General features: G+C 39.6%; 1 protein-coding gene across 1 annotated transcript in view; it reads left to right on the forward strand.

The window, feature by feature from the left end:
• Window positions 1-210: 210 nt before the first annotated feature.
• LOC306877967 (forkhead box protein O6-like) overlaps window positions 211-25,833 on the forward strand; it is a 30,483-nt gene continuing 4,860 nt past the window's right edge. Inside the window, exon 1 of the mRNA XM_079430032.1 lies at window positions 211-638. Coding sequence (XP_079286158.1) covers window positions 213-638 — 426 coding nt within the window. The 5' untranslated portion in view covers window positions 211-212. The remainder of the gene's footprint in view (window positions 639-25,833) is intronic.

The raw sequence follows: 25,833 nt of genomic DNA on the forward strand, positions 1-25,833 counted from the left end.
GCTGCTGCGGTCAGAGTGAGTTAAAACCGGGATGGAAATTGAATATGAGCCGCTGTCTGAACACATGCATCCATTATTTCTGCAAGACAGACTCACTTCAACGTGATGCGCTCTCGTCTACAGCATCCTTCTCTCTCCTCCTCTGTGAGGTGAGCTCATTGAGGCGTTTCTGAGAATACAGCATCTACCTGGCATCGGCTTATTAAGAACAGATGATGATGATAGAAGAGGATGAAGCGGAGGCTCATCAGGTGGATATGGAGTCAGATTTGGTCAGCAGACCTCGCTCATGCAGCTGGACGAACGACTTCTCATGTGAGGTGAACGCGGATCTGTCGCTTAATCTCTCCATATTTAAAGTAGATTCGGATCATGTTCCATCACCAGCGTGCAGGAGGAGGATGATGATGCTGGATGCCGGAGGATTTCACGACTTAACGGGAGCTGCGCTGCGCAAAACCAAGGCATCCTCCCGGCGGAACGCGTGGGGAAACCAGTCCTACGCGGAGCTCATCACCCGAGCCATCGAGAGCACACCCGAGAAAAGACTTACCCTGTCTCAGATCTACGACTGGATGGTCCAATATGTGCCCTATTTTAAAGATAAAGGAGACAGCAACAGTTCTGCCGGATGGAAGGTAACACATGATACATGCGTGCACACAATGACAATTCACGTTTGTCGGTCAAGTTACACTTAGGCTACACGGTGCTTGACTTGGTGATTTGCTCTAAAATTAGTTAACATTCCACAGCAATTTGTCATAACATTACATGAAATGTAATATTCAATATGTACTGTATAGACATACATAATACTATATAATACAGCACACAATAAAAAAATATGTATGCAGGGTGCATAAGGGGTAAAGAGAGCACATGGAAGTGTGCTTAAAATATTATTGTTCACTCATCTGTATTTAGAACCCCATTCCTGAACCTTTTATTAATTTGAGACAGATTCATTTTGGAAAGACTGAGCCTTGTTCTTAAGCTCTGGTCATTTCATACAGAGAAAAAAAATGTGGGTGTGGGAAAGAAAGGATGTATGCAAAATGTATAAGTATAATTGCTAGAGCATTTCTAAGTGGATGATGATGGAGCACAATGCATTTCAGGAGGGAAACCTCTGCATAATGTAATCATGCATTTTCAGTTTCCCACTGCTCAAATACTCTGCAATCAGACTGATTCATTCCAAACACTTGATTCATTGTGACACCTTTCTAATTTTCTTTTATTTTGGATTTGATCTTCCCACTTTATTCATTTACAGTTACAAGCATCAGATATCAAGAACAACAATAACAAGCAGTGTTATTTTCTTCTCCAGAGTTCTGAAACAGCTCACCTTTAAATGGTCCTTTATTTTATATTTGGAGAGAACTGTAGTCTTTGTTCAGGGGTGTCTCAAAGTTCTATAATTGTAGCTCTTATTTGCTCTATGCACATTATTCACAAGTTAGGACAAGTACGTAATACATATGAAATGTTTGTATAGCTCAATCAACAATTATGTTGTCTTGCTCAGTGTTAATATCCCTTTGAATAAAAATGTCAATTGTAGACTAATCAGACAAATACAGGTTATTTAGCTTTCAAATTATACATTAAGTGCCTTTAAGTTGGGATTTTTTAATGAGAAAGGATTTTCTCTAAGGACTGTAGGGCTTGTTTGTTAATTTACATTTTGTGCAGCTCAAATTGTCTTTTGGCACTAATTCAGATACAAGCAAGAATTTTTCAAGGTGTAGTTTGTTGTGTTATGCAACTAAATCCAAATGGTCAGCTATGGTACTAAAGTCTGGTACTTAATAGTATTTGTTGTATTTTGTCAATGTTTCATCCAAAAATGATCTTAACAGAAAATACTTGAGCGGCATACTGTTGCTGTGGTAACCTCCTCAGACAAATGCGACTCAGTTTTGCTCTCGAGCTTCTATGTAAAAAATAAATAAATTGGAATATAACCTTTGTGGAGGTAAGTTTAAACATCCATCCATCCAGTTTCCAAACTGCTTGTTCTGTGTAGGATCGCAAGGATCCTGGAGCCCATCCCTGGGCAATAGTCAGGGAAAGAGCCCGGATGGATTGCTGATCTTATTGAATCCTATTGACAATCATATAGTAAATAATGATTTGGCTTAATTGTGAGGAGGAACAATTTGCACCTTGATGTTGTTACACATGAAACAGATAAGTAGACATCAACCGCAAATATTACATATGCTTATGACAAAAGTGTTGTTTGTCAGAAACACATGTCTTAGATTAACTGCGCTGAACTGTGTCAACAGATTGGGGATGCTATGATAGCATCGATACTATGGTTTGCCGCTTGGACTGTGCTAGAAAAAGATAGAATGAGTTAGCAGCCTCACAATGGACCCACAGTCTGCTTAGCCCTCAAAGGTCAGGGCAAATATAAGCCCATGTCATTAAAATGAGCTCTTCAGAGGTGTGTTGAAAGGGAATTAGCTGCATTATCTTAGTATCAGCCATTGCCACAAAAATACCTGTTGAGACGCGTCCTGACCCACACGATGAAGGCGATATTTATGCCTTTCTTAGCTCTAACCTGACGTTGAAAAATGCATATCCTACTGTCTGAAACAATGCAAAACAATTGGAAACTTTAGAGGACATGGTTACCATATATCTGAAATGAAATCCATGGACAATTCTTGTTTAGCTATCAGTATATCATTTAAAGTTGCATAGTTATTATTTATAAAAAAATATATATATATTATGTTGTGCAATTATGCCAACCAGTCCCGATGTGGGAATTGTTGACACAGTCCTATTGATTTAAGAGGAAAAAGATAAAAAAAATATATTTTAAATAACTTTCATATATTTTAGATTTAGGCTATTTTAGTATGATTTATAACAGTTTTGCAAAGTTTTTTTTTTTATCAAAAATTGAAAAGTTGTCGTGACAGAATGAGTGTGATTCAAAATGACAATCATTTTAGTGATAACATCCATTTATAAAACAGAAATGAGATTGTTACCCAACCCAGATTTCCCTAAATAGTTTTTAGTATTGTGATGAACCGTAGCATATAATACTCAGTCATACTTTCTACAGGACGAGGTGACACCACCCCTCACAATGTAGAGCGCTTTGAGTGCTTAGAAAAGCAGAAAAGCGCTATATAAATGTAATTAATTATTATTATTATTATTATTATTACATAATTAGCACAGTTGTGAACTGTACAAACTGCTTAGTGTAACTTTCAAATGCTTGTAAATGATGCTCTTTCACTCTTTCTTGACTGTCATTCACTCTGTCTGTGGTCTAGTTGTCCATGGTCTAGCTGAAATTAGTAGATGAAGAGAAGTGATAACATGACTTGAAGCTGCTATAGCAAGCAACACCCTCCGTTGCACTAAACAAACCCCACATGACAGAGACAGAGCAAGTAAGTTCTTTTGGTCTGTCTTGCCTCATTGGGTATCATTTCTCTGTGGGGAACAGATAGCTTCAATGTGATGACATAAAAAAGACAGTGTAGCACAAAATATTAAAACAGAAAAAGGTATTTTTCTATAAACTGTCATTATGTCCAATGTAGTCAGCTTTACTGACTCATCTATGAGCCAGTTCTTTTTAGGTAAGTCAAATACACACAGCTTTTACTCCTTAATATTTTTGTGGAAACTGTGATACACTTGCATTTAATTTGACCATTTAATTCATTCATTCATTTTATTTAATTATTTATTTATTGAGAAATGAATACTTTTATTGTGAAAAGATGCATTAAGGTGATCAAAAATGACAGTAAAGACATTTCTAATGTTACAAAAGATTTGCATTTCAAATTAATTCTGATATTTTTTACTTTCGATTTACAAAATACTAATGTATCACAGTTTCCACAAAAATATTAAGCAGCAACAACTTTACTGTATTTTGATCAAATAAATGCAGCCTCTGTGACAAGGATGTACACCCTAGTGAGAAGCATATATGCTAAAATGTATCTGAAATACATTTATTTCATGCTAATTATACTACAAATACAATTACAACTTTATATACTTAATAAAAATACCCAGCAATTGTGCTTTTGGTGTACTAAACTGGTATAAGCAAAGTCTACTAAATTTTGTACATAATACAATTTAATTGTGCGAAAGTAGTGCTGAAGTCCAACTAAAGATACACTGAAGTATTTTTGATCGTGTTAAAGTGGAACTATTGCAAGTATACTTAGGTACACTTAAATCTTGCATTTAAAGACCAATATTCAAAGATCATACATTCCTTATCAATAGTGACATATGTTGGGCTTTATATTATGAAAGTAGTACACCAAATAAAGTTTAATTATAATTTTTATATCAGTAAGTATTGAGTGATATGTCAGTAAATATGTTAATAGATTTGAACTATAGTTAGTATTAAATAAATGTATTTTAAATACATTTATTTCATATCTATGAATGATTTCTGTACAAAACCAAGCAAAAAATACTTATAAGCTTTATGATTAGACTGTCTTTGGCAAAATGTTTGTCTATTGATGGATGCATCAAAGTGATTGCCTGTCACAACAGAAAATTACTCTCTCCTAATTAATGCCTTTTTTTATGTTTTCAGTGCCCTTGTGGGTGTGTGCATTTTTAATCCACCATTTGAAAGAATGTCATGTTGATAATCTCTGTCTGTGTGTGTGTGTGTGTGTGTGTGTGTGTGTGTGTGTGTGTGTGTCTGCATGTGTCAGTGTGATGGCTGGTAATGTGCTGCCAGGGTATTGTGCGGCGGGTCAGTACGGGTGCCAGGCGGTCAGTCAGACTGTAATGTGAAGTGACTAGAGTGTTATTTATAACATGTCTTTAAGGTCTTTAATGGTGCAAGGCAGCAGGGCAAAGAGTCAGGAGCCAATGAGAGAGAAAGAGAGATGACAGACATTGAAATAAAGAGAGAGCAAGCAGGTTCACATTTTGTATATATAAATACAAAAACAGTTATAACATCTGTTGTCTAATATTTATTTAAAGTGCCCCTATTATGGGTAATGAAAGGTTCATTTTTTGGTTTTGCGAGTCCACAAGAACAGGTTGACATGCATGCAAGGTTATTAAACATTTTCATTGTCTTATAATATGCATTTGTTTTTACCTTATTTGCTCAACGACTCCCAAATGATTCGCTCAAGGATTCATTTTTCCAAACCCCTCCTTTGTGTGACACTAATCTGCGGTGATTGGTCGATTGGTCTCATTTTCATTTCATCTTGCCTGTAATGCCTGATAAAGCTGCGTTTGTGAGCGCAATGCTGCTTTGTGTCCAGCGTTACCGGGGGAAAAGCTATTTTTACCGCTCCAAAAGTGCATCTAGAGGCAAAGAATGAATTTGCATTTTCATACAGACCAACGTGGAAAGATGTGGAAAGTGGGCGGGCAATATGCTAATGTTTCACATTGATGTCAACATGAAACGGTTTGGGCTTTGTTTTAAAAAAATGACTCGTTTTAACGATTCAGTGTTGACTCTTTCTTTGAGAGACAATAACTTTATACACGGTGCACTTTCAGATTTAAAACTTTGCAGGACGTTTTCATTCACTTAGAGCTGTGTTACAAACAAAAATCCATAATAAGGGCACTTTAAGATATTTTAAAATGCATCATGGGAGACCATAAGTGAAGTGCTCCTTGCAGCATGTGTGTAAAAGACTGTAAAATACTGACACAAAGTATATGATTAATATCTTGACACTAAAGATTTCTGCTGAGAAATTGTAACTTACCGATCAGTTTGCTTCTTTAGACGTGAACAAAAATGGCTTCTTGTGACTATATGAGAATACAGGAAACACATCATGTGGAAAATCTTACGTATGGGGAAGAGGAACTGGTGGCTGGGTGCTTGTCCGCAGCAGATTCCTGTAGCTCAAACTGAAGAGCATGGCGGTAGACACACCAAGGTTATGGCTTCATTTCAGTTGTGTATATTTGGATAAAAACATTTGCTAAATGCAAAATGTAAGGTATGTAATTATCAAAAATTACTTCCACAGATATACAGCAGAACGTTGCACTTCAACCTTTTCAAGTATTGTGTATTGTCCTTGGATATATTTGTCAGCGTCATATTTTAGCTGTTATTATATTCTAATTGCAATAAACCACACACAAATGTGTTTGTGCTTTGTATTTCTTAAAAAGCAGAGTCTGATAGATATTTCTAGTTATTTTCCCAATAGCAAAGAATGACTAATATAATGGACAGGATTTGTTGTCCTTACCACTAGTATATGACACTAGCTAAATCCAGTATGATTGCTTTTATTGTCCAGTGGTCAGGCCTCAGTTCCCATCATCTCACAACCTGTTGATTGGTGGTTACCTTACATTTCCAAGTTTATCCATTACACATAGCCATGCATGTTTTTGATGTTTGTGTTTTAATGGGGTTTTTATGCTGTGTGTCTCACCTCATGTGAGCATGAAAGTACACACAGTGTGTTGGGTGTTTGTGTGTGTGCTGATGAGTCCTCAGGGAACAGCTCTTGTTAATAATTCAGACGTGGCTTATTATCAAGGAAATGCAGATTTCATCTTAATTGCAGGCAGTCTGTTCTGCTCAGTATCTCATGAAAGCATAGATGCCTAAATGTTCAGCTCTGCACACACATGAAACAGCCTCCTAATCTTCATGAAGCTTTCAGAGGCAGTATAAAATAACTCCCTCACAGAGACAAATGGATGTTAATTGTTAAAAAAGTCACAAGCCATTATAAAATTTGGTGTAGTGTAATTTTCACACTTTAATGATTGTGATACAATTTTCTGCATGTTAAAATGCTTCCTCCTTTCCCAGTTTATTGTGCCTGTTTATTAATGTCATGACTTGAGACTTAGAATATGATGAGGTAGGAGTGTTTGAGAAACCTGATTGGATACAATTATATATAAAAAAAATACTGTAAGGAAGTGGTGATGTATAATATTGATATTGATATAGTTTTGAAATCATTCTAAATTTCTAAGAACAGCAGAGTCAACACCACAGCTATAATAATGGTACAGAGTAATGATATTGTTGGAATCCCTTTCCTGCTGACGAACACTGACAGCCAATCAGAATCCACTCTGCTTTAAAGAGCTCGAGGCAAATGACACAACTGCACCACATGCTTATAAAAATAAAGTTCTAATGCATTGTGTGGACTCTAATGCAGTAATATAGATATCTGTATAGTTATTGTTCTTGATGTGAACAGGCCTTTATAACCGTATGTTTCGTGATATAGGGCCAGAAACTGCAAATTAGTGTCAAACCGCCGCAATCTCACAAAAGCGTTGAAGGTAGTATAAAGTTGATCTACTAATAATGAATGAACAAAAAGAACACAGACACAGCTGGATAATTTCCATAATGACCAACACTGTTTACCAAGGGTTAAGTCATGCAGTTATTTTTTGTTAATTAATCATAAACCTAAGTAAATCACATTGCATGATTTATTTAAATATTCTCCTCCCCATTAAAATGTGTCTGAAATTGAAACTGTGTTTGTAGTACTCACAGTATTTGACTTTATGAATCAAGTGGCCTGTCTTTAAAATATTTATTTATAGAAGGTGATATGGTTTATAGACGGCATACACAGTAAAATAAGGTAACTTACAGTTAAACAATTAACAGGTTTTTAAAGTAGAATTTTTACAGATTTCTTTTTCTGTAAAAATATTTTTTTTTACAGTGTAGTATTTTTCTTCAACAGACATTGTGGTAGCAAATATCTCCATCTAATTATATGACCAAACCCAAACAGTTTCATAATTTCAGCAAGCTGCAAATGTTCCATTGTCTCCATTACACCAACAACACACTGTAGCGTTGCTTCTCTGCTTTGGCTACTGCAGTTACTGGTGTGTTAATATTCGCAGTATCCAGTGTATATAAAAGTGAGAGTTGTGGTACTGTTTGGAGACTGTACTGAACTGCCCACAGACAGATTTCGATTCTGTGACATGGCAGTGTGTTGCTGGGTTATGAGCCGTCTGTGGTGATTGATGTCTGGGAGAGGCTATATCTCACACCACTCACAGTTACCGCTGACAGGCTGACACACTGTTCAAACTGGTGGGGTTATCCAAGGTCCTGGCTCATTATGATTCCTGGGAAGCAGTGCTGATATAGGCTCTGTCAAAAATATGGAAGAAAAGTGCCAGTGGTACACTTGATTTAGTATTGTGTGTTTCTGTTAAGTCCATGTGAATGCACGGTGTCCCATTTGTTATTTTATAACACACTGAAGTGCACTCATGAGCTCCCCCTGTAAAGTCTGCATTGGTGGACTTTATAGCATACGACTACGTGACAGTGAGGACAGCAAGTGCTGTGGGCATCAGGACTAAGAGACAAGGCCAAAGTAAAAATCCCTTTGACGCAGCATGTGTGCGCTGCTTCTTTAATGTGCACTGACTCAGAGCTGTCCAGATGAGTGCAGATGTAAATGTGGTCAGGAGCTGAGCAGTAGAACAAACAGACAGACAGGGGATGTGGTTTTCAGGAGCCCTTGTGAATCCAAAAGGCAACATCTAAAGTCAATCAGGAAAGGGTTTAATAACTAAGTACTCAATATGAAGTCAAACTAATCCAAAATCACAGGAATTGCACCACAGAACTAGAAATGATTTGCTCAGAATTGCAGCAGTAAGAACTGGATGTGCACAGTGTACTCAGCAGGGGTAATTGAGGTGCTGAGGGAGGTACAGATGGTTGAGATGCGGCCATGTGCTGTTTGATGAAAGTAGGTCAGTCTGAAGGCTGGATGTTTGCTATTCCATCCATGTAAACTCTGAGCTCGGAGCCAGCAGATAGCACCGCATTAACCCAGGCTCTTTATCGCTTCCATTATGCAAGTCTTTTATGCTCCATCTTTCGTTTGTTCTCTTCATTTCTTTTTTTTCCCAAACGTATCTGCTGCTCTTTTTTATTGGCACATTCAAGATTATGCCTTTTTTTTTTTTTTTTTTTTACTTTTTCCTGAGTCATTGCTCAATCTTGTATGTGGCTTGAATATCTCAAACAAGCATACATACATATAGCTTTCATTTGTACAAATTTATGTACAACATTTTCCATTCTACGGAAGAAACTAAATCTTGCCAATTTGGAATGACATCAGGGTGAATAAATAATTGAGTAAAAGTGCTTTCATTTTGGGGGAACTATTTTTTTTAATAAATATAATTCTCATACTTGCTTATGAGTCATACATCCTAAACCTAATCAGATTTTCTTCCGAGAGATATTCACTGGCATTCGCCCAAGTCATTCAACTTGGTACTCTTTAGTGATTCACTCTCTTTCTCTCCACCATCGAGTCTGTCTAGGGTTCATGTCTTGAGTAAGTGTCTGTGTGGTGCTTGTGTGCTTATTTGTTGGCTCGGTCGACATTATGGCAGTTGCTGCTTTACCGTGGCAGTCAACTTGCATTATAGGTCAGAGTTTGTGGCCAGGGGACCTTACCCTTTTCTTATAGAGAGAGAGAGAGAAAGAGAGAGAGAGAGAGAGAGAGAGAAAAGTTGCAATGGAGCACAGGAAATCCATGATTCACATGCCACTAGATGCAAATTGACCTATATGACATTCAGAATGTTTCAGTTATGGATAATAAAATAACATGCAGGGTTCAACAGCTTCCTGTACCACAACATTTCTGCATAATAACCTTTTTCTTAAAAGCTTCTTCAACTGTAAACTTTTAGGGCCAAATCACATAAATGAGTTTGCATTTTAGCACTTCCTGTTCTATTTTCTTCTTTTCTAATTCAAGATTTCAGGGAATTCTTTTTAAATTAAGACTGAAAGAGTTGTGTTTTGTAACTCATATAATAATTTATTTTTGCTGATATTCGACTATCCTGGGGCATATTTCCCAAAAGCATTGTTAAACAACTTTGGTCACAAATTCCATCGTTACAAACATAGTTTAACAATTCTGTGTTTCCCAAAACTATAGTTAAAATGAACATTTTCAAACAGCATCACAAACTTTTTGGTTGGAACTACAGCTTTTGAACTAAAATTAGAAGCGCAGTTTCTTAGTATCCATGTTAGTATAACATGGATTTTAATAGATCATGCTGTTGGGCACAGTGTTCAAGCTAACATGCAGTACAATCTATTTTGTTCATTCCATTTGAATATACAGTATATTCATTTCAATCTATATATTATAGCATGTCAACAATCAGCACCATTTTTGAAGAGTGCGTGTGTGCATAAAAGCATAGGGAAACCTGGAATATGGCATAAGAGAGAACCTGCGATAAATCAAATATCAAAATGTTAGGGAACAAAAAACTGTTAAATAATCATCAGGTGACATGTTTGTTACAGCAGCATTTTGGAGATCTCGAATCAATTAATTAACTCAGTCATTACTACTTGAAGTCATTAAGGACAGTCCTATATTGTTGAACCAACGTAGTTCAAACAGAGGTTCAATTATGTTACTATGGCTTTGGGAAACAAGTTGGTTAGTTTCTTCAACGATGCATTGTACTATGATTCTTAATCACGTTACATCATTGTTCAGGAAATGCACTTGTGTTTGTTTGATTCTGTGACAGCTGAGAAAAAAATTCTAATTGCATCTGAAAGTTCGTTTAGTGGTCAGTTTGTGTCTAAATAGAAGTTTTTGAATAACTTGTGTGGACAAATCCTTAAAGAACCCAAGTTAAAAAATAAATATAAGCAAAAATAATGTAGAATCTTAATATTCAAAACCTCACAAAAGAATCTACAAGTTCCAGTTACACTGGCTGGCAACTTCCAGGGAGTCAGGATTCACAGCATATATCAATCTTTTGGGAAGCAAAGTTAACAGATTAGCAAAAACATTTTTGTTTTTAATTGAAATAATATTTTAATTAAATTAATTCACCTAATTTTGCAAGGTTCATGCCGTAAATGTCAGAGAGTCACCACAGTCATCGCAATCTCCACCAACGTCACTCACCAGATCCCAATCCCCTGATTTCTGATCACCGCCACCTGTCAGCACTAATCAGCAGCGCTATATCCCTGCACTCCTCCCGTTCACTCACTGTCTGGTCTCAAACATTCCATGTTGACTAACCTGACCCACTTACCTTTTTTCTACTTACCAGTTGCTCCAGTGTTCCTATCCCTGTTCTCCACCGCTCCAGTTCTCCACCTTCTCCACGCTCCGCTGTTACCTCCGGATTCCCTGGAAAAGGAAAAAAGGACATTCACACTCAGATAAGCCCCTGGAGATATTCCCATTCCTCGCCTGCTTACCTGGACATTCTGCTCATCTCATTCCCCTCTGCTACTACTTCGAACAGCTCTCTCTCCAGTCATATACCCTCAGTCTGCCTCTGCCAGTCCCACGGCCATCCCTGATAACTATTCGGGTGAGGCGGTTGAATCTAGCGGTTTTTACCAGTTTCACTCTACATAGAGATGCAATCCCATAAATTTTCCAGCGAACGGGCTAAAGTTGCCTTCTTGATCTCCCTGCTAACCGGACGGGCATTGCTCTGGGCACGAGCCATCTGGAACTCACAGACCACTATAATTAACTCTTTAGATGCTTTCTCTTCCCACTTCAAGGAGGATTTCGGCCTATACACCGGCTCGCTCTCCATTGCTGACCCAAGTCATCCGCCTCCGTCAGGGAGATTCTTCGGCCAGGGACTATACCCTGCAGTTCCGGACTCTGGCGGCCTCGTGTGGATGGAACGAAGGAGCGCTACTCACTGCTTACCGTCAGTGCTTGGATCCACAGATCAGAGCCCAGATGGCGATCTATGATAACACTGTCGGTTTGGAGAGCTTTATGCAGAAGGCCGTTATGCAGAAGGCCCAACGTCTCACGGCTTGTCAGCCGGACATAACCGCTCATTCTCCATCCTCACCAGCTGCCTGTCCTCCGGTGCCAGAACCTATGCAAATGGATGCTAATCGCCTCTCACACACTGAGCGTGCTCGACGTCTCGCCACGGGGCTGTGCCTCTACTGAGGAGTTCCGGGCACTTCATTCGGGTGTGCCCCTCTCGTCCTCCATGCCCAGCAGTGAGTAGCCAAAAGTTGCCACAGCACCGGCCATGGGATTGTGCCATTGACCTGCTGCTTGGAGCTATACTCCCCAAGGGTCGAGTATACCCCCTGTCCTTCCCAGAGTACAAGGCGATGGAGGATTACATCAAGGAGGCTCTCTCTAACAACAGTTAATTCGTCCTTCCACCTCTCTGGCGTCCTCGAGCTTCTTCTTCGTGAGCAAGAAGGAAAGAGGCTTGCAGCCCAGCATCGATTACTGGTCCCTCAATGAGCACATTGTCAAGCTCCCTTATTCTCTTCCCCTGGTCCTGGCCGCCCTCGAGGAACTCCGTGGGGCCAGCATCTTCTTGTAGCTGGACCTGCGGAGCGCCTATAACCTCGTTCATATCCGGGAAGGTGACGAGTAGAAGATGCCGTTCATTACCCCCTCAGGCCACTATGAATATTGGGTCATGCCGTATGGCCTTTCCAACTCCCCGTCCGTCTTCCAGGGGTTTATGAATGAGGTGTTCCAGGAGTTCTTCCACCGGTCTGTCATCGTGTACATAGACGATATCCTGATCTACTCCCGGAACCTGGCCGAACATCGCCATCACTTGACGCAGGTCCTACGCGAACTCAGGAAACACCACCTCTGCCTGAAGCTTGAGAAGTGTGAGTTCCACCGACCCACAGTCCAGTTCCTGGGCTACATTCTCAGTGCGGATGGGATCCAGAAGGACCAGGGGAAGGTCCAAGCCATCCGGGACTGGCCCCAGCCTCAGTCAGTAAAGGAACTCCAACGATTCCTTGGCTTCGCAAATTTCTACCGGAGATTCATTCTGAACTTCAGTCTTTCTCAGCCCCCCTCACTTCCATGCTCCGTCAGAAACCCAAGTTTTTGTCCTGGAACTCAGAAGCTCGAGCTGCCTACAAGAAGCTCCAGGAGTCTGCACTGCTCCCATCCTCTCACATTCTGAACCCCAACTCCCATTCATAGTTGAAGTGGATGCCTCCACCATCAGCATGGGAGCAGTGCTGTCTCAATACCACAGAGAGCCTCCCCGACTCCATCCTTGCGCTTACTTCTCCAGGAAGCTTTCCCCAGCGGAGTGGAACTACGATATTGGAAATCAGAAGCTGCTCACCATTAAACTGGCGCTGGAGGAATGGAGACACTGGCTGGAGGGAGCTCAACACCCCTTTATGGTCATCACTGACCACAAAAACCTGGAATATCTCCGAAGTGGTAAGAGGTTAACCCTCTGGGGTCTGAGGTCATTTTGGGGCCCTTGAGATGTGTTGACATGCCCTGATATTTGTGCTTATTTCAGCTTCTTAAATCATACTATTGACCAACATGTAATTTTTTTTGTATTCAGCACAAACTGTGCTACAATAATATGTGACCAAGATGGATGTACATGTCTGCATTTCTTAGAAAAAAAATATTATGCGTGGTTAGTAAGTTTTGGGGAAAATAATGTAGCTGAAATAAGGCCATAAAAGCCACACTAAATCGTCCTGAATAAGACTTTTGAGTAATCAGTCTTGTAAGCTAGAATATTTACTTCACAATTATGTGAAAATCATTCAGCTTAGTCATTCACAGAAAACAATATATTGATTTAAATTTTTAAAGACATGTTTTGTGATCTAAAGCGTATATGCGAGGGAGTGGTAGTGGGCTTGAATATTAAGTGATTCTCACCTGACAGACAAAGGGCCCTCCCCTAAAGCTGCTAATGGCCCATCAGTGTGACTGTGACTGAGGCAGGTAAGACAGAGAGTGTGAGGAGACTGAAAAAATGGGGTTTTTAAATGATTTGTATTTTATTTACAACACAGTATAATCAAAACATACATAATGAAGGTCAAAGACACATTATTGTGCACACTGATCTAACCACAGAGATGTGAACAGACTTTGAGTTATTCCTGCAACAGATTACTGTAAATACCTGATATTTACTTATTTCCATGGATTCAAGAAGAAAAAAACACAATCAGTAGCCAAGGATCTTGTTTTACCATAGAATATCAGTGTAGTTGACCATCTGATGCTGGTACAGCACTCTCAGAGGAAAACATCTTGAAGAAAGTCATCAGGATTCATCTGTGGTTCAGGCACCTGGTCCAAAAAAAATAGAAACAACCAAAAAAAAAACATTTGTGAGCATAGACTCATGCATGCTTTGTACTATCGTACACAAAAAAATACATTTTATATCTGAGAAACTAATTATTATTGTTTAGTACGTTATTAAAATCTATTTTTGAACAGAGTACGCTATTAATAATAAACATGTTCTAAACAGACTCGTAGTATTCATCATGTTACAATGTACTCTCATATTACTTGTATTGTTTTATACAGAGCATGAAAACAACAGTTTGGGGAAAAAACAACTATGATTGTGTAGTCATATAGCCTAGTATGCATGATTTTATAGCAGCTGTTATGATTCTGCAGCACTAGACTCAAGTATGCTGTGGACTACAAAAGGATGTACTTTGTACTATAAAAAATTATATTTTATATCGGAGAAACTATTATTGTTTAGCACGCTATTATAATATATTTTTGAACAGAGAAGACTATTAATAATAAACATGTTGTAAACATACTTAGACTCGTATCATTCATCATGTTACAATGTAACGTTACTCTCATATTACTTTTATTGTTTTATCTAGAGCATGAAAACATACTCGTGCCGTAAGAAATTTAAATACAATGAAGTGCCCATCATATTCAAACACTGTAGTCTGGAATTACAGTTTGGGAAAAAACAACTATGATTTTGTAGTCATACAGCCTAGTATGTATGGTTTTATAGTAACGTTAGCTGTTATGATTCTGCAGCCATAGACTCACGTATGCTGTGAACCACAAAAGGATGTACTTTGTACCATAAAAAAGGATATTTTATATCTGAGAAACGAATTGTTATTGTTTAGCACGCTATTAAATCTATTTGTGAACATTAAATATTCTTCTAAACATTCTTAGATGCGTAGCATTCATCATGTTGTCGGTTGGGAAAAACCCAACTAAACGCGTTCAAGTTTGTCACAATAACACGCTAACTAATGCAAAAAAGAAGCATTTACTTACTCAGATCGATCTTCTGTATGAACTGTTGCACTTATTCTGAGGTGAATCCAGCCTTTAGTCAGCGCGTCTCCTTCCAGAAACGAGCAGCAACAGAGTCTCGTGATTGTTTGTTGTTGGGCGTCTCCAAGCGCGCGCGCGCGTCACGTGGTTATTTACATGTGAACACGAGGGGGCGGGATCTCATTAGAAATAATGAGTTAGACTGGACAGACTGAACATGGTGTCGGTTTCATACTGATTACTTTATCACAGAACATTTGTTTTCGATAACACTTACTTCGTTTGAAAGCAGACACTTTAGGCTTTCTATAGAGATAACTCTCATGTTTCTGTGTTGAGTATTCGCTGAGTTACACTTCATTTTAGTGACGCGTTACTATAAACATATCGCGGAGACGGAGAAGACAGAGAGCGCATCCTGTTGGTTTTCTTTTTTTTTCCAAAACCACAAAGTTTTGTTGTAATCGTGAGTGTACTCAAAAAAAAGTAGACACTTAACAGTTTCGATTGATGTATAACACTTATTTGTGTGACCAAAATCAACAGAGTACTTTTAGTGTCTTTTGCACTTATCGTAAAAAAACCGAGTTCGTATCGCCGGCGATACGGCGGGCCCCAGAGGGTTAAACCCCCAGCAGGCTCGCTGGGCCCTCTTCTTCACCCTGTTCCAGTTTTCCATCATGTATCGACTCGGAGATAAGAATGTCAAGGCGGATTCCCTCTCACGTATCCATGCCCCCAACGAACCCCACACACCTGAACCCATGCTCCCTCCAGCCGTCCTTGTGAGCCCCATTCGGTGGGCCCTGGATGAACAGATCCGTGTCGCCTCCATCACCGAACCCACTCCGCTGGTAGGCCAAGAGGGCAAAACCTACATGTCCACTTCCTTGAGGACTTCCCTTCTGGGCTCCCTGCATGCGTCCCCAGGCTCTGGACACCCAGGCAGCCAGCGTACTCTCTCACTCCTCCAAGCTCGGTACTGGTGGCCCAGTATGGTCCGGGATGTCTCCCAGTACGTTCGTGGATGCTCAGTCTGCGCCATCTCCAAGACCCCACATCACTTACCTGCCGGAAAATTTGTGCCATTACCCATTCCACGTCGCCCCTGGTCCCACGTCAGTGTCGACTTTGTCACAGATATCCCCAAGTCAGAAGGTTATACCTGCATACTCATTGCAGTTGACAGATTCTCCAAAGCCTGCAAGTTAATTCCCCTCCGGGGTTTACCCATAGCCCTCGAAACGGCAGAGGCCCTCTTCCATAATCTCTTCTGCACCTTCGGTATCCCGGAAGATGTCGTCTCCGACCGTGGGCCACAATTTGTCTCCCATGTCTGGAAGGCTTTCTTCAAACTCCTCGATGTCACCGTGAGTCTCTCCTCAGGGTATCACCCCCAGACTAACGGCCAGACTGAGCGGAAGATTCAGGAGATTGGGAGATATCTCCAGGCCTACTGTCATGATAACCAGCACAGCTGGAACCGCTTCCGCCCGTGGGCTGAGTATGACCCCTTTCCAGTGCATACCAAGCCCCGCTGTTTCCCTGGACAGAAGAGCCCTCCGACATTCCAGTTGTTGACCACTGAGAGTTTGGGACTCGGCACATGTCCAACTCCAGCAGGCAGTGCGGAGACACAAGACCTATGCAGATGCCCGTCGGTCTTCCATCCCAGCCTATCGTCCTGAGATAAGGTCTGGCTCTCCACCCGGCATCTGCGTCTCCGCCTGCTCTGCCGGAAGCTGAGTCCCCGCTATATCGGTCCCTTTACTATAGAGAGGCAGATTAATGAGGTCACCTTCCGTCTCCAACTCTCTGCACGGTATCGTATCCATCCAGTATTCCATGTCTCACTCCTCAAGCCTGTCTCTCCCTCTGTCACAGAACCCGACGAGCCTGCAGTACCTCCTCCTCCCGAGATCATCGAGGAGCCTCTAGTCTACAGGGTGCAGGACATCTTGGACTCTCGGCGATGGGGTGGTCGCCTGGAATATCTTATCTTATTGACTGGGAGGGATACGGGCCGGAGGAAAGATCCTGGGTGGCCCAGGACGATGTGCTGGATCCCTCTCTCCTGGCCGAGTTCCACCAGTACCACCCTGACCGTCCTGCACCCAGAGGCCGTGGCTGACCCTGTCACCGTAATAGGGCATCAGAAGCCGCCCCTGGAGGATGGGGTACTGTCAGAGAGTCACCGCAGTCTCCACCAACGACACTCACCAGATCCCAATCCCCTGATTTCTGATCACCGCCACCTGTCAGCACTAATCAGCAGCACTATATCCCTGCACTCCTCCCATTCACTCACTGTCTGGTCTCAAACAATCCATGTTGACTAACCTGACCCACTTACCTTTTGTCTGCTTACCAGTTGCTCCAGTGTTCCTATCCCTGTACTCCACCGCTCCAGTTCTCCACTGTCTCCACGCTCCGCTGTTACCTCCGGATGCCCTGGAAAAGGAAAAAGGACATTCACACTCAGATAAGCCCCTAGAGACATTCCCATTCCCCGCCTGCTTACCTGGACATTCTGCTCATCTCATTCCCCTCTGCTGCTACTCAATAAACCTGTTGATTGTATTGCACAGTCCTGTGTCTATCTGCTGACAGTAACATTAAATTTCGCTTTACTTTTCAAGAGACTCTGTCGAAGGTCACAACCAGCCCCAACATTCTTTTAAACCCGCACTACCAAAATCTCCTCCAGACATGTATCAGCCATTCATACTCGATCTTATTTTAGCTTTTACCACAGACACTGGACTCAGCAGTCTGAGCCTAAATGCACATTAATATTTCAGCATCTCGTGTCCAGAAAATCAGAGATGAATGCATCTCTTTTGTTTCTATTCTCTATCTCTGAATGCGTCTGCCCTTACTTTCGACTCTGCCTTCTTCACTCTCGCGCTGCTGCACATTTACTATCAGACTCTAACTCAAAGTGACTTAATTGTGGGGTTTTTTGTTTCGGGAAATAGCTGGCAGTTGGTGGGGGGATGAACATTTGTAATTACCCAGCTTTCCTACCACTAACATCAGGAAAGTGGCATGTTGTTTCTTCTCCTCGTTTATCATATATATATTCTCTTGATAGTTTTTGTCTACTCTTGCAAAGCAACAGATATCTGAAATTTAAGATTTATGTTGTTTTTTTGCTACTCCTTATCTGAACCTAACTTATAAAGACTTTAAAAGCTATGTACAATAAAAGGCTACAGTTTATATGTTTTGTTTTATATTGATTCCTCCATGCTTAGCACCCGCAAATAAATTTCGGGGTGCAGTGGTCATTGATGCAGCCTTTATGCTGACTGATTGTTTAGCAGTTCAGACAACATAGCTGATTTTAAAAATCACATTTGAGTAGATATGCACTGGACACAAAATTTGTAACAGCAAACAGGTACTCAAGTGTGAGCAAGAGATATGAAGTCTGAATAAAAGATACAAAGGCCAAAATCTAGCTACAACATGATGGGAGAGGGAGGAAGCTTGAGCTACCGATTAGTTTGTGTATATTTGATGAAGATGACAGAATTTGAGAGATGCCAAATATTAAAGGCAGTATTTGCTTTCTTATCTGTCTACATAGTCATCTTTCAGGGGCATTGTCTTAGAGGACAAAGAAAAGAAAACTACGATTTAAAAGATCAAATAATCTGGACTCAATATAGCCTAATATCCAATGACAACACAGCAATGAATAAAGTTTCAGAAGGTGTCCTTTTTATAGTCTTTAACACTTTTTTGAAGCAATGAAAAAATGCCACTATAATGCTGTAATTCTACAAAAATATACACTATACAGCTAACTGTATCAATAAAACAAAATAGTAGTTTTATACATAGTATTAAAAAACAATAGTGTTGTTGATAGTGTAGGCAGGGGTTCTCAACTCTGGCCCTCGAGGTCCACTTTCCTGCAGAGTTTAGCACAAACCCTAATCAACTGAATAAGCTAAATCAAGGTCTTCGGGATTACAGGCAGCTGAGTTTGATCGAGGTTGGAGCAAAACACTGAAGGAAAGTGAACCTTGAGGGCCAGAGTTGAGAACATGAAAATGCAGGAAGGGATCTTTGCTTTCTCATTTCAAAAGGCCAACACTCGCCATTGTTACTTCTAAGGCATCATCCTAACTGAAACGGAGTGACTGATTTGGAATGCACTTCATAGGCAGCAGCTCCACATGGCAAATGAAAATCATTACTGTTTAAATGTTCATGTTTTGGTGTTTGCTAATCTAATTCAGAGGTACATGCAAATAATACTGCTGTACAATCAGGATTGTGCTTTAAAATACTTTATGATCATTGTTTAGGTCTGCAGCTCATTAGTTTAGAGCTAGTGTTATGCTCAAAAATGTATCATTGATTGTTTTACTAAAGGCCCTAAACACATTTAGTCTACCTCATGTTTTACCCTGTTGTAATCCCTAACATGCAAATTAACCCAAATGAAATTAATCCCAAAATCATTCCTTTCTCAGCTATTAGTCAAGTCAAGCAACCTGCATCTTTTGCTTTCTCCGATCATGCGTGAGTGAATGCCAGCCACCCACCACCCCCCACCCTAACTCACCCATGTCACTTCCAAAGGTATGGGAAACTGGTTAGGAGGAAAAAAGGCTGCTATGGCAACAAGAACCCTCCTTTTCTCATGGGTCTCCTTAGCAACTGGTCGCTTAGTAGTATTGCTCCAAGTGTGCCCAGTGTGCCAATATGTGTGTGGGTTATTACTCTGCATAGCGTGACTGGGGCATACAGCCTAAATGTTGCCTTTAAAGTGTCTGAGCTTAATTTATTTATGGGATGGCTGACTTTAAAATGAGAGCTGACAATGTCTACATGGACAGGGGGACCTTGTTTATATTAGTCGGTGTTCAAATGTAAAATGTACACATGCAGTTTTGTAATTTTCAATAGAAGCAGTATCAGCATTCTGGCAGGATCTAAAATGTAAACACTTTTGATATGTATAAATCTTTATGAATCTTAAGAACTGAAATCACCAGAAGCTAGATTACTACTGATCTTTCTAAATGATTCTGCGTAAATTATTTAATACATCCATTCTTTCCATTCTTAAAATTTACCCAAAACGTATATGTAATTACATTTATAGTTACACTTTTGACCCATCCCTTACACCCTAACCCACACAACCCTTAAAACCCTTAAACCTTAAACCTACACATACCACCAAACCTGTCCCTTTAACCTTACCTGCATCCCACCGCAATAGCAGCAGAAGTATTTTGCAATACAATAAGGACACAATTTGATGTAAGTACATAGTAGTTAAGGCCACTTAATATATAGTGGCACTGATTATTATTATTTTTTTGTTGTTGTTGTTGTTGATGATGATGATACTGTACATTTCAGTGTCTATCTTGGCCCTATAAAATGTACAAGCATACAATCTCTAAAGGTTTTTGCATTGCCATAGAGAAGAGTGCACATCACTTTGATAATTCTCCATTTTCTATGCTAAACACACAACTCACATATTTGCTTTTATAGAATTAAATAGTTAATTATGTGTATTAAATTGTGATTAGAGGTGCACTGACCTTTGCAATAAAGGACATCAGATTATTATTGCTGTGATGAGATTATGTAAAGATGAAAAGTGCTGCCTGCATTTGTTTTATACAGTCAGAAATAAAGGTACAAAAGCTAGTATACCTTTGTACCTTATTTACTCCTAAAGGGTGCGTATTGGTACCTTAAAAGTACATATTTTTTACCTGAAGTGTCTGTATTAGTATCTAAATGATTCATATTAATACCTTTTGAAAGGGTACCACCCCAGGGACATCTTTTGTTCCTTTTTTGCTGAAAGTGTACAGTTGCTTATGTCCTTCAGTAAAACTGATGAGATATCCTGGTAACATGATTGTGACGTATTGTATTTTGAGGTGATTTTTGTGGACTGTGGACAGGGGGATCCCAGGTCACACCCATAAAGCTGAGCCAAACTGGCACAGGATTCTGGATTTTTCGATCTCCTGTCTGCTTCTCAGATGCTCGGCTAATCTGGTGGCACTATTTATAACAACCTAACCCACGCTGACTAGCACCCACACCCACAGTTCCTGCGGGAAACACAGCCTGTTCATGACAATTAACACAGAGCAAGCCAAGAATCACCCACCACTTCTATTACCCCTCAAGCAGACAATGAAGTGAGCACATTTCTAGGGCTCTTCTACGGCTGTTTATATTATTATGGTTTCATGCAATTCAGAAAAAAAGATTTTAAAAGGTTTGTATTTTGTGGCTGTTTGGTCTGCAATCAGTACTAAATCTTAACCACACGTTTTTATAAGTGTATTTAATGACAGAGGGGCACTGAATATTTTTATAGCCCTATTATAATACCTAAAGTATCTCAGTATTATTTTTCTGTGGTCAGCAATTTGTTTAAAAAATATATATATATAATATATGTATATATACAGTATCTCACAGAAGTGAGTACACCCCTCACATTTTTGTAAATATTTTATTATATTTTTTTCATGTGACAACACTGAAGAAATGACACTTTGCTACAATGTAAAGTAGTAAGTGTACAGCTTGCATAACAGTGTAAATTTGATGTCCCCTCAAAATAACTCAACACACAGCCATTAATGTCTTAACCGCTGGCAACAAAAGTGAGTACTCAACAAGATGTCATCTGCCGTATCGGCAAAGCATCTGCCATGTTCCAGAGACTTCGTCCAATATGGAACTCGCCTTCCCTTTCTTTGCAGATTAAACTGCGACTCCTGGCTACGATCATTATGCCGACAGCGACCTATGCGTGCGAGACCTGGAAGATGACTAAAACCATTGCTCGAAAGTTGGATGTTTTCCACCTCCGTTGTTTGCGACGTGTCCTTAAGATCACTTATCGGGACCATGTCACAAACATGGAAGTATACCGTCGTGCCTACCTACACACAGCTTTCCGCAACAGTTACCGAATGCCGTTTTCGTTTTGTTGGGCACATCTTACGACTTCCTGACCATCGGATATTTAAGATGACACTATCCTGGTGGCCTGCACAAGGCAAACAAATACAAGGACGCCCAAATATCACCTGACAAAGAACTTTTATGGAAGATCTGCGAGCAGTCGACATTCCATGGGACAAGGTTGAAGTCACTGCTGTGGATCGAAGCCGATGGAGAACGTTTGTCGCCCTATGCACCGAACGGCGCCGGTGGAATTAAGGTTAAGGTTAAGGTTATTTCCTTAAATTTTATTGAAAATAAATGCCTTTACGATGTGATATGAGATTTGAAAAGGGAGAAAAAAAGTTAGGTAAAACGTGGGTTTGAACCTGGGTTGATCACGTCAAAAAGACCACAGCATCCACTTTACCCTCTGCACCACTGGAACTGATGATTCAAAGCTATTTTTTATAATGTTGACTATCCCAATCACACGTTGGTGGGCGGAATTAGTGTAAGTAGCCTCTGCCAACTAAGCGGGCTATTTGCACTAAGTGTAAATGGACACTCCGTTTATTTAAGTGTCACATAAACACTGTTACCAGGATAGTGAATTAGAAGCAGCTAATATTTGCATATTTAGGGATGGCAAACTATTTTGTGGTTGTATGAAAAAAACAAGTGTTAATTCCCAAATATGTTTACCTTTTTCATTTGCCTTGAACCCTCCAACCCAAATTCTTTATGAACCTCAGGATTCCTTATTTTATTTTAAAAGCACAAGCTTATATAACACACACAAAATATTTATATACCAATTATTTCCATTAAAAGTCTACAAATAGTTTTTAACTGACAAAACGTTGTTAGGGCAAATCCTTTTGCATACATTTTTCCACAACCACAAACTATTGTAACTCAACCTGTTTTTAATATGTTTTAAACTGTTTTTTATTTATATATATATATATATATTTTTTTTTTTTTTTTTTTTTTTTTTTTTTGAACGAGGTGGAATAAGGTTGATTTTTAACACCAACCAGGTGGCCTACAAATATACTATACATTACTGTAGCTCTCTATGGCTTAGAAGGCTAGTGAGGAGGTCAAAGAAGATTGCTAGCATCAAGGGATCAGCATAATGAACATGCAGGCTGGGTGTGGCTGGAGCAGACAGATGGGTGGCAAATGCTGTCAGGATGGCAGAGTCTCATGGTAGTGCTCGTAAGTATCAGGACCTCACCTCTGGGACACATTCCCTAGAGCAAAGAGAGGAGGAGCAGAGAGATTCATCAGCAATTATGCACAAACAAGACTGGGGAAAAGAGCTCCAGCTGTACTATAGCAATCTACTTAACACAGCGAGAAAGGGGGGAAATATAAAGATGTTCGCTTTCTCAATGGCAAACTGCTCTCTCATCCTCACAACAATTCTGTCGTAGGATGAGTGGTGCATTAACAGCACACGCCTCTTAGTACACATCGAATATGTTTGTGTAGATAAAGTTTTAGTTCTTGACCTAAAAATTGGTATGTGTCTTATGTCAATATTGACCAGCAGGCCAGTGTGAGAACCTGTAAAAATACAGCCAAATATTCCATGTTAATATTTGTTAATTGTTTTACCCATATTTTGAATTACACATTGGTTGAAATAATAATGGTTCTGGTTATTTTATTCCAGGATATAACCATATTTTTCTAACAGTGTGCATGCACACAAAAATTAAAGCTTTGTCTTCTTCATTTCTTCTTTATTATCGAGTTTGGTGCAAATTTTTTCATAGTATTGTAATTCAACTTTCGTTGAACATATTCGGTGTGCAGCTGTACACATGCTTTTTTTTTTGGATGCTGTGAAGCTTTTGGTAGAATTCTGTACCTGGTTACCAATCTTGCATATACCCAGAACATAACGTTTTTAAGGAGCGTGGGAAAGAAACAGAAGAGATTTGCCTTATTAGAAGTCAGTGAACCATCAAAATGATTTTTAAAATTGATATTTCAAGGTGAAAATCTTACATACAGATGATTTAAGCATACAGAAAAAAACTAAAACACATTTAGTACGAAGTTATTTATCAATTTGAAAAAAGAGAGAATTACAGTAGATAACAAAATTCACTTATAGAGTAGGGTCAGATCCTACAGAGGTTTGCTCAAGGCTGCTCTAACACACCTGCCTGAAAGTTTCTAGTAATCCTGAATTTCAAAACCTTAATTAAAGGAGGTATTGCAGAAAGCAACTTACCATGACATTAACCCTGAACTCTGAGTTCATTTAAGTATTCCAGAAACACAGTTTGGAGTTAGTTCAGTGTATGCATGTCCACAGTGAGCAAAGAAAGACATTCTCAGAGCCCCGAATCCAGGAATCACAGTGAAATGAAGTGTACCACACTTTAGTCATGCAGAACTGTTTTAATGACTGTGGATGAGGATTATAAACCAGTCTATCATTGCAAAGAAAATATGGCTGTGTATGTTTTGTGTTGTAAGTTTAGCCATTTAGTTTGCACATCTGTCATAAGCTGATATTTATTACACGTTGCATTTTCTATTGCAGAAATTATATTGTACTGAAAATGATCCAGTGCAAAGAACAAAAAATAAATGATTTTGTTTTGAATGCAGCATTTTGAGTGCAGATCCATGGGGTGAGATGGGAAAATGTTGGATTTAACATTTGTGAGGCAAGATCAAATAAACATTACTGCCATATTAATGCTTTCATAAATCATTTCAATATTGTGCATGATCTGTGATGTCATGCCCTCAGGATCCTCGTCAGAATGGCATGCGTGTTCTGAATACCTCTGAAGCTAAGAAACATTCATCTGACGTAAATTATTCTGGGAACATTCTGGAGCACAGAGTAAGTTTCTGTGGTTAACTTACCCTAAAAGTTACCCTGGTTTTAGAGCTAAACGTTTAGGTTACTGTACATCCGTATGAGGATATGTTGCTTTTGTAAAGCATTGGGCAAGGACACTGAATGAGACATTCAAGATATTTGCATACTGGTGATAAAAACTCTATAAAGTTGTGCAACCATTTTTGATGATTTTAAACTCTTAATTAGAAAATACTCTTCTGAGTAGCTGTACCATTATACATTTCAGTCATAAATGAATTACGAGCTCTGAAATGTAATACTTTCATTAGCAAAAGAGGAAGTATTTTGTTCATTTGTGCTCTTAGCGCATACCATGAGCTGACTGGAGTCTGTGGTTAATTAAAAAAGTCCCTGGAAGTGTTCTAGTTGAGCTGCAGAAAGTGGAAATGTTGACTGTATAGCCTTTGACACAGCCTCTCTTCTCTTGTTTAACAGGAGCAGACACAGTGTCAATGCCAGTTAGCTTTCCCAGCAGTTCTTCTCTACTGGACAGGAAAATGGTGGAGCAGGAGAAAGTATACAAGACATAAAATGCCTTAGAGAGACACTGCATGATATCTTACCTCTGGGCTGCACACGTTGTCTAAATGAACATTCAATACATCCCATTATTGAACGATCTGTTAACCACCATCAATTATCCAACACATAATCAAAGTCATTGTCAGAGTAGTACACCTCTAATACTGTAAGTGCAATCTTTGCCTTGGCTGTGCGTTAATCTCCCAATTTAGAAAATAAGGATTAGCCTTGAATTATGTGTAATACCCAGAAGAATTCATTGAGAGGTATGATGGCAGTTATCTACAGTTTCTAGAGGTGTTATGCTCA

This window comes from Barbus barbus (genome assembly GCF_936440315.1).
Source record: "Barbus barbus genome assembly, chromosome: 12".
Lineage (NCBI taxonomy): Eukaryota > Metazoa > Chordata > Actinopteri > Cypriniformes > Cyprinidae > Barbus > Barbus barbus.